The sequence below is a fragment of the Cariama cristata genome, unplaced genomic scaffold, assembly GCF_000690535.1.
Source record: "Cariama cristata isolate BGI_N322 unplaced genomic scaffold, ASM69053v1 scaffold15741, whole genome shotgun sequence".
NCBI classification, from domain to species: Eukaryota; Metazoa; Chordata; class Aves; order Cariamiformes; family Cariamidae; genus Cariama; species Cariama cristata.
The window spans coordinates 103,747-119,173 of NW_009601155.1; the positions used below are offsets into that span (position 1 = coordinate 103,747).

The 15,427-nt window shown below is 47.6% G+C and overlaps 1 protein-coding gene across 1 annotated transcript; it reads right to left on the reverse strand.

Annotated features, from left to right (window-relative positions):
* Positions 1-151: 151 nt before the first annotated feature.
* Positions 152-14,058, reverse strand: IRF4 (interferon regulatory factor 4). Its single transcript, XM_009710355.1, has 8 exons — positions 13,775-14,058; positions 13,085-13,271; positions 12,174-12,262; positions 11,471-11,612; positions 9,603-9,710; positions 7,944-8,297; positions 4,052-4,164; positions 152-2,004 (listed from the first exon to the last, which is right to left on the reverse strand). Exons 1-8 carry the CDS (start codon positions 13,976-13,978, stop codon positions 1,861-1,863), a joined length of 1,341 nt encoding a protein of 446 aa, XP_009708657.1. The 5' UTR covers positions 13,979-14,058; the 3' UTR covers positions 152-1,860.
* Between the last annotated feature and the right edge of the window lie 1,369 nt (positions 14,059-15,427).

The following is a 15,427-nucleotide window of genomic DNA, read 5'->3' on the forward strand; positions in this document are numbered from 1 at the left end:
AAAAAATCCTTACCTTTTGACCTTTCCCTGCACTTTTGGCTTAGAACACAGTTCCCCATAGACTTAGCCAGCAGTGCAGCCCAGGTTACCAGGCAGAACCATGCACGTTAGATTTGCCCCGCTACTGAAAACAACACATACAAATCAAGTTGGTAGGGAATAAGGACTTTATTCTAAGATGTGAGCTGAAGCAATGAGCATATGAAGCAACGATCACTAGAAAAAAGTGAAAAAAACACATGAAATTTGTATTGTACCAGTTCAGTTTGAACACAAAAGTCCCTTTCAGTAAAATGTATGCACAGGTCAAAAGCATATGCAGAAGCTCTGAAGGTCACCTAGAGCAGTGCTTTTAATGTGTAAGAGAGAGGTCTCCCCTATGAAAATATTTAAGCCAGGAAAAAGACTTCAAGTAACAAAGAACATAAAAGTAAAAATGACCTGTTAATTCCGCTTGGCACTGTGGAGAAGGAGGGGGATAATATATCCCAAAGGAGTACGCATCTTTAAGATGTATAAATTCAAAGTCCCTAGAACACAAGTCTGCTGCCAGACCAAGTACCGGTTTTTCTTCCTCATTTAGAAAGTCAAGTGCAGTATGTCTGTTAAGCATAGGGAGATCGTGTTCTGGAGTTAAAGCTACTAAGGTCACACGGTCTGCTCACCAGCAAGGAAATTTCACTGGCATGCATACTCAACAGACCTCTTCTCTGTCTCTACAACGGCACCCTATCATTAAAAGCTGCAAATTGCATCAAATTATACTTCTGTAAAATTTTTGGAAGCAAACATTAAAACAAGCATTCCCTTGACTGTCTTAATAGGGGAGGTCAAACACTGCTCTCCCTGAACTCTCCCTTCACATTCATTTCAGTACCGCTGGAAGGAAGCTGCAAGTGCACACAAAGAGCAGAGCTGGCTTTGTATAAGTCAAAGGTGGTGGTTATTTTAACCTGGCTCATGCATGTGACATCAAAAAAAAGGCTAGCAGGACCACTTCTGTGCCGTTTTCAAGGTCTGCCAACTTAATTCTAATGCATATATATACATATATATAATGCACAGTAGCTTTCAATTATAAGAAAAACGTAATTTACTTTCAAACCTGCTCTTCGGGACTCTAGACTTTTAGTGGTTAATCCACTAAATCCACAGGTAATATGAGCTGAACGGTCACTTTTCTTAACACAGTACCATAAACGCATCACCTTAGAAACTGCTATTATGGGGGCTAATCCAATTACAGCAGTGGCAGCCACAAAATTCATTGTCAGGATAAAAGTCAGTCAGGTATAAAAAAACTATGTCTTTGAAGAACTGCATTGTTTCAAAAAAATACACTGAAATATTCTATACAAGAATATAAGCATCATACTTCAGAATTTAAACTTACAACTGCTTACATGTATCAGCTATTCTCAACAAACCATCTACATTTGCTACCACCTATAGTAGTTACAATTTCAAATTGGGAACACGGCAAATTTATGTACCTTCCCTGAGATCAGTAAACCAAAATAAATAGCCCTGCAAATGCAACAGTGTAAACTCTGGATTTAAGTCTTCGGTAAGAATCAGTCCTCAAAACCCAAGGAGAACATTAAGCAAACGTAAACATAGCAATCATTTCGTCAGTTTTGAGTTATTCTCAGCGACAGTGGAACCTATGTGAGATGTAGCATCCAAACATTGAAGACCCGTCGTTTGTATCATAGAATATGGTTGTCCTAGTTCACTTTCCTATCACTGAACCCCTGAACACATCCAGCTGTGGTGTGGATCTCCAAATTGTGACCCAGATCTGCTCCTCCACTCTGCATAATCTTTATAGTGGCTTTAAAAACACTATTTCTGAGGATCTTATTCTTGAATAGAGGAATGGCGAATAGATCTGTGATAATCCTCTGGACTAGTCACAAGTTCTGGCAAATCATAGCCTCTCAGAAGATGTCCACTGTTTTGTTGAGCAAAGTAATACAGCTGCCTGGCAAACATTGGTTCAACCTTAAGAACAGACAAAATGTTAATCAGACGTGTGACAAAATTTCATGCTCCTCATCTTAGTTATTTATAGTGGTTTTAAGTTAAAAACAAGGCAGGACAAAACAGTTCTCCTTACCAGAATGGGAAAACGATTTAAGCGGTCTCGCTAATCTCTGTTTTAAGCTAGGCCTTGCCTGTTCTGCTGCCAAGTGCCTTGCTAACTGCACAGACTCCTTACCTCCACAGTCTTCGTTTAGAAGGGCACGTACCGGTGACACAAACAATGTATCGGCAATAGCAGTCCCTTAGCCAGCCCCTGGGTGTGAGTGATGCCTACAGACCAGAACTGCCTGCGGCCACTCGACGTGTTCAAAGGCATACGCAAAGCCCTGAAAGTCTCCTCTGTGTTGTAAAGTACTTTGAGGACTTGAAATGCTGGAGCCCTCAGGTAGACTGAGATATATGGCCAAACGACTGTGTTTGAAATTAGACTTCAATCTAACATCAAGGTTACTCTTGTTTGTGTTCATTCAAGCTCTGATGAGGAATCCGTTCAACCACCAAGAGAGATTTGTATGTTTTAACGCTGCCTTCACTTCTGTCTCTTCAGAAACCACCGTTCCCCCTCAGGCCTTTGTGCTCTGACTGCAAATATTTAAGTTGCGCACTGAGAATAAACACCTGAGGCTCTCCTTACTCTCGGAGGACGGAGAGGTTGGACAACTCTTCTCCACAACCCTCCTGCTGGTCAGCCAGCCCCTCCATGTTAAGACATGGGCATCATTTTGGAGGAAAAATACTGTCTGTGGGTCCCGCCTCTGGGAAGTGAGAGAGCCAGAAGGGATCGCTGCCCTGGAGCAGCCCCACTGGTCCCCCTTCCCCTCCTCTCATCGGCATTCGGAGGTAGCTGAGCACCTCTTATCCCACCATAGGGGAGATGGGAAGGCAGCGGGGCAGGTGAGCCAAACAGGTCCAGGGGCATAGCTGTTTGGTGGGATGGTTGAGCCCCATCAGCCCACGAGTCGGGACAGCCCGAGAGGTTGAGCAGGTTGAGGAGCAAGTGGTAAGGGAGAAACAAAGCTCTGGAAAGAGCAGGAGGTACAGGCTCACAGAGAAGCTGCCAGGACAGCACATGGAGAAGGGGGCTGGAGAGGGGATGCTAGGAAGGAGGGATCGAAAGCTGGAAAACCAAAATGGGGATGGAAAAGAGTTTAGGGAGAGACAGGGAGGGAGAGCTACCTCTAACCAGCCATCACATAGCTCGGGATGGATTTGTGAGCTTCTCGCCTTCCACCCCAGAGACTCGCTAAGCAGCGATGTGGCAGTACAAAAGCTGCGCAGCCATAGGGAGGCTACAGCTTATGACAAAAGCCTGACTTGGGATCCATGCTTTCGAAAAATTAAGAGAGACATCGATTTTCTTCCCAAGAATGCAATAAGCTAAGCCCTGCTGCTAACGTGTGTATTATCACCTCTCTTGTGGTTTTATGGGCCAATACAGCCAATTTAGAAAGTACCTGGTCTCAGTCTCTGTCATCACCCTCCCTCAGATAGCATCCCGAAACACTAGCTTTGAGTGTGTGCGAACTGTGGTCAGTCAGCCCATGAGCTTGCCAGCTACCTTAACCCTGAAGCTGCACAAGGAGCCCCTGCACCCCGTTAAGGGCTGAGGTCCCTGAGATGCAGGCTGGGATTCTGGAGCACGGTTGCGAAAGCATCACGTCCTGCACTAACCTGGCAGCCCAAGGAGCTGCACAACTGGGTTGGCAATAACAGCACGGCCCAGCTCTTCCAGGGTACCTTTCAGCTTTAGGTTTTTGAAGGAATTTGCAAGAGATCACAGATGATACTTATGTTCTACAGCGAGGGAAATCAGGTGCTTTGCACTACTGAGGGTTACCAGTACGTCCTTGGCAGATCTGGGGATTCAACCCTAGTCTGGGTGGTGCTGCATTTTCAAGAATTTATTACCTCCCTCACAACCTACACGAGGCAGAAAAGCCTGACTGGCAGATTCATATCCTCCAAGGAATATGTTTCTTTTAGCTAAGGCAGAAGTCCTACTTACATGGGCTGTAATTAATTTCCTTTGCCTCTGCGGATCTGGAAATTCCTCCCCGAAGCACAGAGCGACCTGGTACCTCGGCAGCGGACGTCCATGGTGAGCAAAGGCTTGCAGCTCTGGGAAGAGAGAAAGGGCCGTGTTGTGGGTTAGCCCCGGCAGGCAGGCAAGCACCATGCAGTCGCTCCCTCGCTCCCACCGCCAGGATGGGGGAGAAAATCAGAAGGGCAAAAGTGAGAAAATTTGTGGGTTGAGATAAAGACAGTTTAATAGGTAAAAAGAAAAACAAAACAAAGCAAAGAAAAACAAGTGATGCAAAAAGCAATCGCTCACCACCAGTTGACCGATGTCCAGCCAGCCCCCAAGCAACAGCATCCTCTGGCAAACTTCCCCCCCTTCCCCTCCCCCAGTTTTACTGCTGACCATGAGATCATACGGTAGGGAATATCCATCTGGTCAACTTGGGTCAGCTGTCCCAGCTGTGTCCCCTTCCAACCTTTTGTCCACCCCAGCCTGCTTGCTGTTGAAACAGAGTGGGAAATGGAGAAAGCCTTGACGCTGTGCAAGCACTGTTCAGCATTAGCTAAAACATCCCTGTGTTATCAGCACTGTTTTGATCACGAATCCAAACCATAGCACCACACGGGCTGCTATGAAGAAAACCAACTCTATCATCTCAACCAAAACCAGCACAGGTCTGTAAGAAAGATTTTGTGGATGGTTGAGCTCCAAATGGAGGACCCTGGAACACAGTGGGGGAAGATGAAGTAACTCCAGAGGAGGATGAGAGAGGTCAGGAAAAAGACAAGAGGTAAGGAGAAGACATTGAGTTTGGAGACTTTCCCACAGATCAGAGGAGCTAGTTATAACACTGCAATTTTTCTGTTTGCCTTGCCTCACAAGTTATTTCATAGGCACAAACTGGGATGTCTTCCAATTAGTATTTCTACTGCGCCTCGACAGCAGAACCTCCTGGAGGAGACACCGGTGGCAACCAGGACCCACTCAAGCAGACACCCAACAGCAGCACTGAAACCAATGGCTTAGTAGAGCCAGAAACTCAAAGTACTGCCAGGCACGAAATTCAGCCTCAGCTAGACACAGTCATGGAGCCATTGTCACCGCTGTGCCTAGTTGGGGGCAGGGAGGCACAGAAAGGTGAAGGACCTTATTTAAGCCATGCACCGAGCCAGCAAAGGAGCCTGTGTCTTCTGAGCTCCTCCACTAACCCACCCCCTTGCACAAAGGGAAAAGGGAAAATACTTACAATAGTCAAAGTGGCCCCTACAAAAGACAGCGGGTGAGGCCTCCATAAGAGACTTCCACTTGGACCAAAATCACTATGTTGTGTTTTAGACACTGTATTTCCTTCCAGAAAAAAAGAAAATTGCATCTACTACAATAACCTCATTAAAGTCTGCATTATGTGAGGTATTTCTACATAGTTGATTGGTAAAGATTTCATTTTAATTTATAACCCTACTCAAGCTTTCTGGAAAAAGTTGAAATTAATATTAAAACCAATGTCTATTCATGAAGTACCTCCTGCTATACAGGGAAAGGAGAGTCTTTAAACTTGGCATGACAAACGCACCTTTTCCCAAAATACACTCCTGCCATTTCTACTCTAACTGCAAGCTTTTCAGACCAAGGTGTGAATTCAGTGGCTACCACAATAGTGTCCCAATCCTAGCTTGGGACTACTGGTCTTACTGGGAGGGTCAGTTACAAGAGTAAAACAATGGGCAGCTCACTGAAAACACAGAGTAAAGCATAGTTCTCCCCAGGCTCTTCCTCAAATCCCTGTTTTCCTTTTTTTTCCCCCTTTCCCCCCCAGTTTTATTTGGCCTCCGTCAATTCTTCAAATCCCCAAAACCTGCGGGAGTGCTAGACAGCAGCCTATGGCATGGACCTGGAGAAGAAAGCCCTTTCTTTCCCACCAGCAGGATAATCGGGGCTTGAGGTCAGTCTCGTACGTCTCCAAAACCCTCCACTCGCCCCATCACCCTTTCCAGGCCCAACTGCCCCCTCCAACGCCACAGGGCTCCCCATCCACCTGCCCAAACCTTCCCCACCTCCTGCTACTCCAAGCCAACCCTCCTCTGGCTGCCTCCCTCACGCTCCCAAATTCTTTTCCTCTACCTTCCTACTCTCCACCCAGCATGATTTACTGCATTTATTACGCAGTACTCCCCAGAGACCAGCCACCTATTTTCTGATTTATTGCCATTTTAGCCTTCTCAACAGTACAGGCTGCTCAACATGGGCCTCGATGCTCCGGCGCAGTTTGCACTGCAGGGTCGAGCTCCTTAATGGGGTCCTAATAGCTGTGGTCCGTACCAGTTCTGCATCTGCCCCTTTCTCTGCCATTCAAGATTCCCTCTACTGGTAGGGATCTCCTGCCTCTCTTCCCAAGGAAGGCCCAGTTTTCTAAGGGGGGAATCCCAAAGCTTGCCTGCAGTCTGGGAGTTCAGTACATTCAATTAACATGCAGATGTCATACGCCCATGGCAAGTCACTTACAAACCTAGCTGAGCATCAACACATGCAAAAACTCACTTTGCACACACCCCAGACTATGGCTTCAACCACATGCTGGGGTTTGCACAGGCATTGGTGCATAAGTAATTTAGGAGGGGGGAAAAAATAACTATTGCTTGAGCTTATCTTTGGGGTTAGGCATCTAAAAAGAGATGTCCTGTCAACCGTTTGGAAGAACCCAGAGTACATCTGAAAAAACCACCTGAGAAAAGGGAAAGGGATTTCCAAAACCATCATCAGAGGCAGAGTTATACGTCTTTAAATTAGCATGTGATTGAAGCCCAAGCCAGTACCCTGACCTCAAATTCCCCTTTCTAACTGTCAATTCTCACATCCATATGAGACTTCTCTCCTTAAATGTGTTTCTTACTTGACCATTTTCCTAGGATGGTGCATCAGCTGTGGCATATAAAGTATGCTAAAGCTGTTGGTTTGGGTTTGGTGGGGTTCTTTTAAATTTTGCAAGGCATTATTCTCCTGAGAGAGTCATGCCAGTGCCGATGCCCTGTTCTAGTGGGAAAACACACTAAACCATAGGCAGACAGTTCACCTATAACGATGCCACGCATCTCAAAAAAGGGTCAAGCTGTCCTCTGGGACAACAACTGACTCCGACCAGTTTCTCTGGGTGGACAGCCTTCCTCCCTCTAACTGCTCAAAAGTGCTGGGAAGCAGGGTTGAGGCTCTGCCCCTTCCCTCCATGGGCTGGAAGGAGAAGGCACCGTCCTGAAGCGTGCCTTTGCCCCCTCTGTACCGCCCTGTGCAAAACAAGACCTTCTCACAGAGCTCTGGAGAGGTAATGCACCTCCTTGCTCAGAGTATTAGGCAATCCTGAAATTCCAGAGCTTGTGAAATCCTTTTTACCCCCAAGATATCTTTTAAACACTGGCATAGACTGAAAAGAAGGCTTTCTACTGAAATTCATGCTGGTATTTGTACACTCTGAGCAAGACCTCAGGCTCGCTCTGGGAAGCTGAGGGCAGCGCGAGTGCAGACCACAGGCCCACCCAGGACTTACACTAGCAGATCCAAGATCAGGATCCACTTTCCTCTGACACTCAATTTGTGGAAGGACTATTTAGTTAGGTTCCTCCTTACACTTCTTAAAGAGATGTGGGGGTTTGGGTGTCACCAGCTGAGCATCAGTTCACTCCTGCTGGCTTGGGCAGAGGCATTGAACGTGCACAGAGAGCAGAATTTGACAGGATTATTCAGGAGTCAACTACCCCCGACTGCACTTGCCCAAAAGAAGTGAGGGGTAATTCTTATTGTAATTCATAAGGTAACAGGAAAAGAGCACTCTCGTAAAGTTGATGTGGAGAGCGACCGGGTGACATCTCCAGAAACTGGGAATTACCTGCTAAAAACTGCTGAGTATCAAAGAGCTTGCATGTTTGGTCCCGCTCCAGCTTGTTGGGTCGGTCACTGCAGAGCGCCAGAGGCCCGTCCCAGTAGATCCTGCTTTGGCAAAGTCTCTTAGCATAGAGGCCATCAGGTGCCATCCACAGTATTACTCCTCGTTCCAGGTGGCTCAGTAGTTTTTCTACGTTCTTCCTCTGACTATTATCCTCTGGATAAGGGAAGATAACTTGGTCCAGGCTGCTGACCTCGTAACTTTGGCCATGGGATATCCTACAACCTTCAGGACTAGAAGTTGTCACCTCCTTTACCAGTATTTCACGGTAATATAAGCAGATGTGGAGTCGACAATCTACAAGGAGAGAAAATAAAAAAGAATCACTGTGACACATCAGTATGAACGTTTTCATTCTTTCAGATCTGTATTAAGGCCAAGAGACAAGTTTGCATGAGATTTCTGAGCCTGATGGTCACCCCCACCCAGAAGACAGGCTCACATTAGCAAAAAACATATAAAGAATATAAATACAAAAAATTCTGGGGCGTGGTAGCATTAATGCTTTCTCATCACATTATAAGGCCTACTGATGTGGGAATTTGGTAGGAACTAACATCCCCCAAACTTAACATTTCCACTTAAAAGGAAAAGTCTGCACGTGAAAAGTTGCTGTTCATCACATTTTCCAAGTTCACGTCACAATTAAGCCCACTAGCTCGGTACACTTCCTCAAATTTAGTCAGGAAGTAGCTGTGTTTCTCCCCAGATTTTGCATAAAAGAGGCTGCTGCACAGGGGACCTGCAAACTCGCACTCAGCTGCCCGAAAAGAAGTGACTGCTGCCTTCGGCTCCAACAGGGCTGTACCCAAAATCTCCAGCCTTACGTTCAAATGGCCATTTGGTCAACTTGGCTGAGCCCTAGGAACTCACACAGCACTGAATATATATATATATAAAAAAAAAGTGTGTATGTGTACAACATATTTTTATATATATACATATACACAAACACACACACATATATACATACATACAGACCCTGATTCAGGAGAACAATCCTGCTCAAGCAACCTGCCGAGCATCACGTTACAGGTTTATCCATTGTTTCTGTGAAAAGCACATTCCACACACATTTTCCCAGAGTTATCCAGAAAGTCCCTCAGCATCCAGATGTCTGCAAACCTGGCTGAAAGAACTTCCCCTTTCTTTCCTGAATGCCTTTTTTTCACCAGGAATAAGAAAGCAGGGCAAAGCCAGGTGGCATCAGCAGGAGCACAGTCAGGTACCCAGGTTTTCGTGGGAGCTCTTCTCAAATGAAAAACTGAGCTAAAAGTCACTGACTTCCCAAAATTTCCAAACTCCCCTGGGAAGGATCTATTTGGCGGCTCAGGAAAGCAACCCGCACTAACGCCGTGAGTCAGTGAAACACTTCCATCAACTTTAACCACCTCCATCCCTTGCAGCTGGGGCTATAAGTGCTTAAGTATCCTGGAAAAGAGGCTTAAGACCATACACCGAATTCATTCATTAAAGGAGCTTCTTTTTTTTTCTTCCCTTCTTTTTTCTTTTCCTCAGAAAGGAGAGATGGTGCTAGAGCAAGTCAAAAGTGGGAGTCTCTTGTCAAGCTCCCCAGAAAGCCCGAGGGGTTACGGACCTTACCTGACAGGGCGAGGGCTTCACCGGACCTTATGCTTGGCTCAATCGGGATGCCAGGAGTCTGGGACTCAGGAGGGGCACAAGCATAAAAGGTTCCTGTCACCTGACAACCTGTTTTCATAAACAAAAGTCAGTGACAGCTGCCTAAATCCTAAAAGAAAAGCTCGGGCAGAAATCACAGCGATGCAAAAGTGAGTTTTTCTGCGCCCCACCAGGAACCCTCTCTCTTCCCCTCTTCTTCTTAAAAATGTGCTATTTCCCAATTTTTCCAGGTATTCCAACTCTACCAATCTGTCCAGATATTATTTGGACTGTATTTTTATTTGGGTCTGCGTGAAATACTCCCTTAGCATTTCAGTATTCCCCCTAGTCTTTTTTCGTTACCTGACGTGCTATTCTATTACAGAAATAATTTACATTTTTAACTAGACTACAGTGCTCTTAAAAATTGCCTGCATAAAACAACCCATTTCCTATAGGGACTTTTACTAAAGATGGGTATAGCAATAAAGCTGGAATTAACATTGTTTAAAAAGTAGGTAAAGAAAATTGTGCAGCAGGAGATTATTAGGGTTTTATCACCAGGACTACTATTAGACTGCTCCAAGAAACACCGTTCAGTAAGTGGATTATAACACGGGCAATTGACGTTTTCCTCTGCTTCTTAACGTCAATAAAAATCTTTGGAGGATGATGCAAGTGACTTGCAGACAAGCGTACACTACCTTTCCCAACGGCAGAACCCACCACGATCATGAGCTGGTGTGATGCAGACACAAAACACCCACATCTCTTGACACGTTTTAGAGCCCAATGAGAAACCCAATACTGGCCACTCACAACTGCCCCCAAATTCAGCAAAGCGTCCGAATCTGTGTTTAACTGCTGCAGACGATGTACTTCAGGGTAGAGTCCATTCAGCTTGCTACCTCGATTTTTTATCAGCAAATAGCTCAACTAAATGCCAAGGATTCTGCCTAATAATTCCAATATACCACCAGCAAAAGTTGCAGTGCGCTGCGCATTTACTTCTTAGCAGACCCAAAGATTTTTCTGCATCACGACCTCTAGAGAGCTGTTCTCTGAAAATGTACTATCTGCCCTAAGAAGTCCTTTCTCACTTCCCATCCTTTCCTGCCCTTCTGAACCAGCTGCTTCTCCTCACAAAGCAAATGCCTGCATCCTCCGGTGAGTTAGCCTGCAAGGGTCTACAGCACACAGCTCCCTTTCTCTTATGTTTTATCCCCTGCAGGTTTCAGCGTTGCCAATTTTCACAATTCAGGCTTTTTCCTAAGGATGCAGAGCTTGGAAAGCCATGATTATGTTAGGCTCTGGTACCGTGAGATCTTTGGGGAAAGGAATGTCCCTTTATTCTGTTTCTGCCGTACCAGCCCCAAGAGAGACTCAATCCATGACAAGTCGTCCCATTGCCACAGCACTAAAATAAAGTAATAATCTCAGGTTTCTTCTCAGGAGAATAATGCCGCTTCAATCCACAAGGCTGGAGCGAAAACCTCACTGATGTGTGCCTCAAAAGGTCCAAAATAAGAAAGCTAAGCTAAAGAACACATGTTCCCATTTCAGGTTTGGGGGGGGTGGTGGTTCTCTTCCTATTGCTCAGGGCTTTTGAGACAACTGAGGACTTTGGGGGGCTGAGTTGTTTCAACTCAGAGGACTGCATAGCCCACACATCACACATAAAAAAGACCCAGGACAAAGGCTCATGCCATGGGCCCCGTGGTGCTCTCTGAAGGGAGCCCAGCACTCCTCTCCAGCCACTTCTGTTCATTCCAACGAAAGCCACAAATAAGAATCCGCGGTCCTTCTAGGTGACCAACCTCAGCAAGCAACCCTAAACAGGAGGATCTTACCATTTTCACAGCCAGGTCCTTGCCAGTGATGACCGCGAGCTGCAAAGGGGACGCTGGCACACTGGTAGGGGATGTCGGGATGCGGCTGCTCCGGAGCAAACTCCCTCCAGTTCCGCTCGTGAGGCACCATGTAATTCGGTACCTATGCAATTGAATGAGATATTCTTTTATTTGACAGCTGTTGAAACTAATGCTATGCATTGCATCAGCTTTCACATCTCATCTCCTTGGTCTTCTCTGCCAAAGCCCACGGAGGTCTAAGCATTGCCCAGGCTACACAAATGGCACTTCGCCACCACCACCAATGCGGCTTTCAAATGAACTTCTCACTACTGGTGTAAATAATAAGCAGGGTGGAATAACAAAAGGCAGTCAAAGCACTGCTGGTAAATGTCTGCTTGGAAGGGCAAGGCTTCATTGAGTGCTTACATTCTGGCATCAAGAGAATGGCAGAGCGTTAGTATCTGTCGTCCAACAGAAAAGAGCTATTACTCAGGGATAAACAACACCAAGGGAAATCAACTGCCCTGTGGCCTCATATGACATTAGACAAGCTGTTTCCCGATTTCTTGGGTTTCATAATAAAGTTTCCTCCCAGAGAGAACTAGAGAGCCATGCCAGCAAAGACAGACATAGCACATAGCACAGAAATGATGCTGCTCAGTGTACAAGCACGAAGCGAAACATGTAGCTAATATCATACCTGAGATGTCAGGGAAGTGTAAGGAGAAGTTATTGGAAAGGGATGGTTCACCATTAACGGTTGCTCCTCCATGCTCATCTGTTTTGCACCTACGTTGACCAGAGGGATGAAAATAAACGATGTCAACCATCTCTTAAGGAAATCTGAAACTGGCACATTGCAGACAAATCCAAACAACGTGCCTTTGAACAAGCAGAGGACTAAAATGCCCTCCAGCACCCGTTTGGGACAGGATTCCCAGCCTTCCCTTGCAGGCAGCTCCAAGAGGCAGTCTGTCCCGTCGGGCTGCCCCATGCCCCTCCAGGGAAGAGGTGCCCAGCCATACCCAGAGCACCAGGATGCCCTCCCCGGGCCCTGCCAAGCCTCTGCCTCCCGTAAGCCCTGCCTGGCACCAGGGGCTTCTTGGAGAGCAGGTACTGCTCCCAGCCTCTGCCCAGGAGGCTGCAGACCGGGCATCCCTCGCTCCCAGCTCTTCCCCCGCAGCAGTTACCTACTGTCCAGCTCAAAACACTTCTGCTCTTCCCTGTATTCAAAACTCAGATCCAGCAAGCAATTTTTTTTTTTTTTTTTTTTTTTTTGCCTGTCCCTTGAGCCGTTTGCTTGGCTCTCGCTACACAGAACTGGCAGGGAGGCTCCAGTTAAAAGAGCAATTCCTCCAGCGATGTGCAGGGTGCTTGTCTGCATCTTCTGCGAGGGCTCCCGTTCAATGTTCCGACTCAAACGCCAGCAATCCCCCCGCAGACACAGCCTCTCAAGTCATGAGAACAAGCTGCACTTGAGCCCTGCATTTTGGCTCCTTAAAAGACTTAAAAAGACTGCAGGACCATTCCAGAAAAGCACGCTTCGGTCCTCATACGCTTCCAATGAGACATATTCACACCCTGTTACACAGGGAATTTGAGATGCTTTACCTTTTTTAGCTCCTTCTGGCACTATTCTGTACACTTTATAGGGATCTGAGATGTCCAGCTGGCTTCTGTCCACCAGTTCTTCAAAGTCATTGCTCTTGTTCAAAGCACACCTTAGTCTTGTCTTCCAGGTAGGGGGATCTGGTTTATCAATGCCCTCTCTGAACTTTCCTTTAAAAAGAGCCCAAGCCTGGAAACATTTCAGATAATCAAAAGAGCAAGAAAAAGGAAAAAAAAAAAATAAAAAGAAAAAAGAAAAAGAATCAATTACAAGTCCACAATGCTTGAAACAGCATATATGTGTGTGCCTATATGTGCATGAATTTACTCCCTACGGGTTTAGGCTAAGAAAAAAAGCAGCATGGTAAGGTAGGAAAAACAGTTTAGCAGGCACGAAAAAGGGGAGAAAATTATCCGAGACGAATGTGGAAACAGATGCGCTGCAGTCCCACAAGCATTTAGCTCCACACAGAGAAGTGTGAATGTGGGGGCTGTCTCATCCCGCAAACACAGGGGACACCAGGGCACAGCCAGGGCCACCAGCCAGGCAGACGGCGGCAGCGGGCACCCAGCAGAGCCAGCCTGCCGAGGCGGGCAGCAAGGACGGGATGGCGAGGGGCCACTGCAAGAGCCTCCAGGCATCCCTCCTGCCCCGGCTGTGTCCCACAGCCCCGACCCTGGCCTGAGCCCTACCTTGAAGAGAGCAGCATCCTCCTCGCGGTTGTAGTCCTGCTTGCCAGCGTGCTTCCAGGGGATGCGGAAGATGCTCTTCTCCTCATTCTCCCACACCAGCCCTTGGTACTTGCCGCTGTCTATCTGGTCGATCAGCCACTGGCGGAGTTTCCCGTTGCCGCAGCTCACTGAGTTCATCCCGCACTCGCCCGGCTCCAAGTTCATGCCACTCGTGTCAGGGGTCGGGTGGGGGGTTTTGGAGTGCCTCTCCAAGCTCACCTCTCCACACACGCCCAAGCACCGGCTCTCTGGGGAGGGGGTGCAGAGGAGAGGGAGAGGGATAGGATGGAGGGGAGAGGAAAACCCACAGGTCAGGCGCCGGCTGAATTCCCCGGGTAAAGCCCTGCCAGCCGTCCCCAGTCCCTGGTGCCACACATATCACGCCAAACGGCAGCTATGGCGTGCAGGGGGGCCCTGGGGGGGGCCCGGGAAACACGGTACAGAGCCTCAGGAAACCAGGCACAGCCCCCCGCAGCCCTCCCCAGGCACCACTCGTGCTGCAGACTCTGACAGACTTCCCCCCTGTCCCGACACTGTTTTGCATGAACATAACGTGGGTTGTTGAAATTTTCAGTGCAAGTGACTTAAGGCACAAACCCCTTGTCCTGCTCAGAGTTCAATTGGGTTTTTACTTTTTAACCAGAAAAGAAAAAAATTGCATAAAAACGTATTTGCATATGACAGTGCACATATGTAATGTTAGACACATGCACACCATTTGGAGGGCTTCACATGCAGTTACGATTTGTATGGCATCTAACTATAACACCACAGCAGTTTTCACAAGCTCACTTAAGCAAGACACATTTGCACACCATGTCCTATACGCATCTATCCCTCCAACTGCTCCCAACACGCATATATAGTAACATTCAAATCTATACATTGCAAATACCAAAACGTGGAAAGACAGCAACCCACGGAGCCTGGCCTAAGGGCACTGTCCCCAGGGCCACGGGAACTTGCAGCCAGGCAGGCAGAGTTATACGCAGAGGTGGACGCACGCACTGGGAGCCGAGCGGCTCAGCAATGATGGGCACCCGCCGGAAAGGTCCTAAGGTGAGGACATGGACACCAGTGATGGGGACCTGGTGCCAGGTTTGTCTCCCTGATCTGAGAGCTGCTTGAATGTCCAAAAGCTTAGTTTGGTGGCTTTCTTCCTCCCTCATTACCTCTAATAAAAAAGTGACTCCTCACCCACAGTCTTCGCCTCTATACACAGGGAGACTTTCAAAGACCCTTGTCAGACACAAGCATGCTACCGCAGGCAGAGGGGCAGCTCCGCACCCCTTACACCCCCTCCTCAGGCGGTAGCATCCACCGGACATCGAACCCGGTCCCCCAGCTTCTCCCCTGGGCACGATGTGCCTGGGAGGTGGCCAGGGCCGCGGCTCCCCCACGCGTGGCCCTCCGGAGCCCATGCAAAGACCCCCCAAAAATCCTTTTCTCCCGATCTGAGCATGAAGCGGATCCCACCTCCAGCGTTCCCGCGACCCTCTCCAGGGCAGGGGGAACCGGCGGGGCCGGGGGCCGGTGCGAGCCTTCACCTCGGGAGCAGATAACGGGGCGAGTATTTTTTTTTTGCTTTAAATTAGAGGGGGAAAAAAAAATATA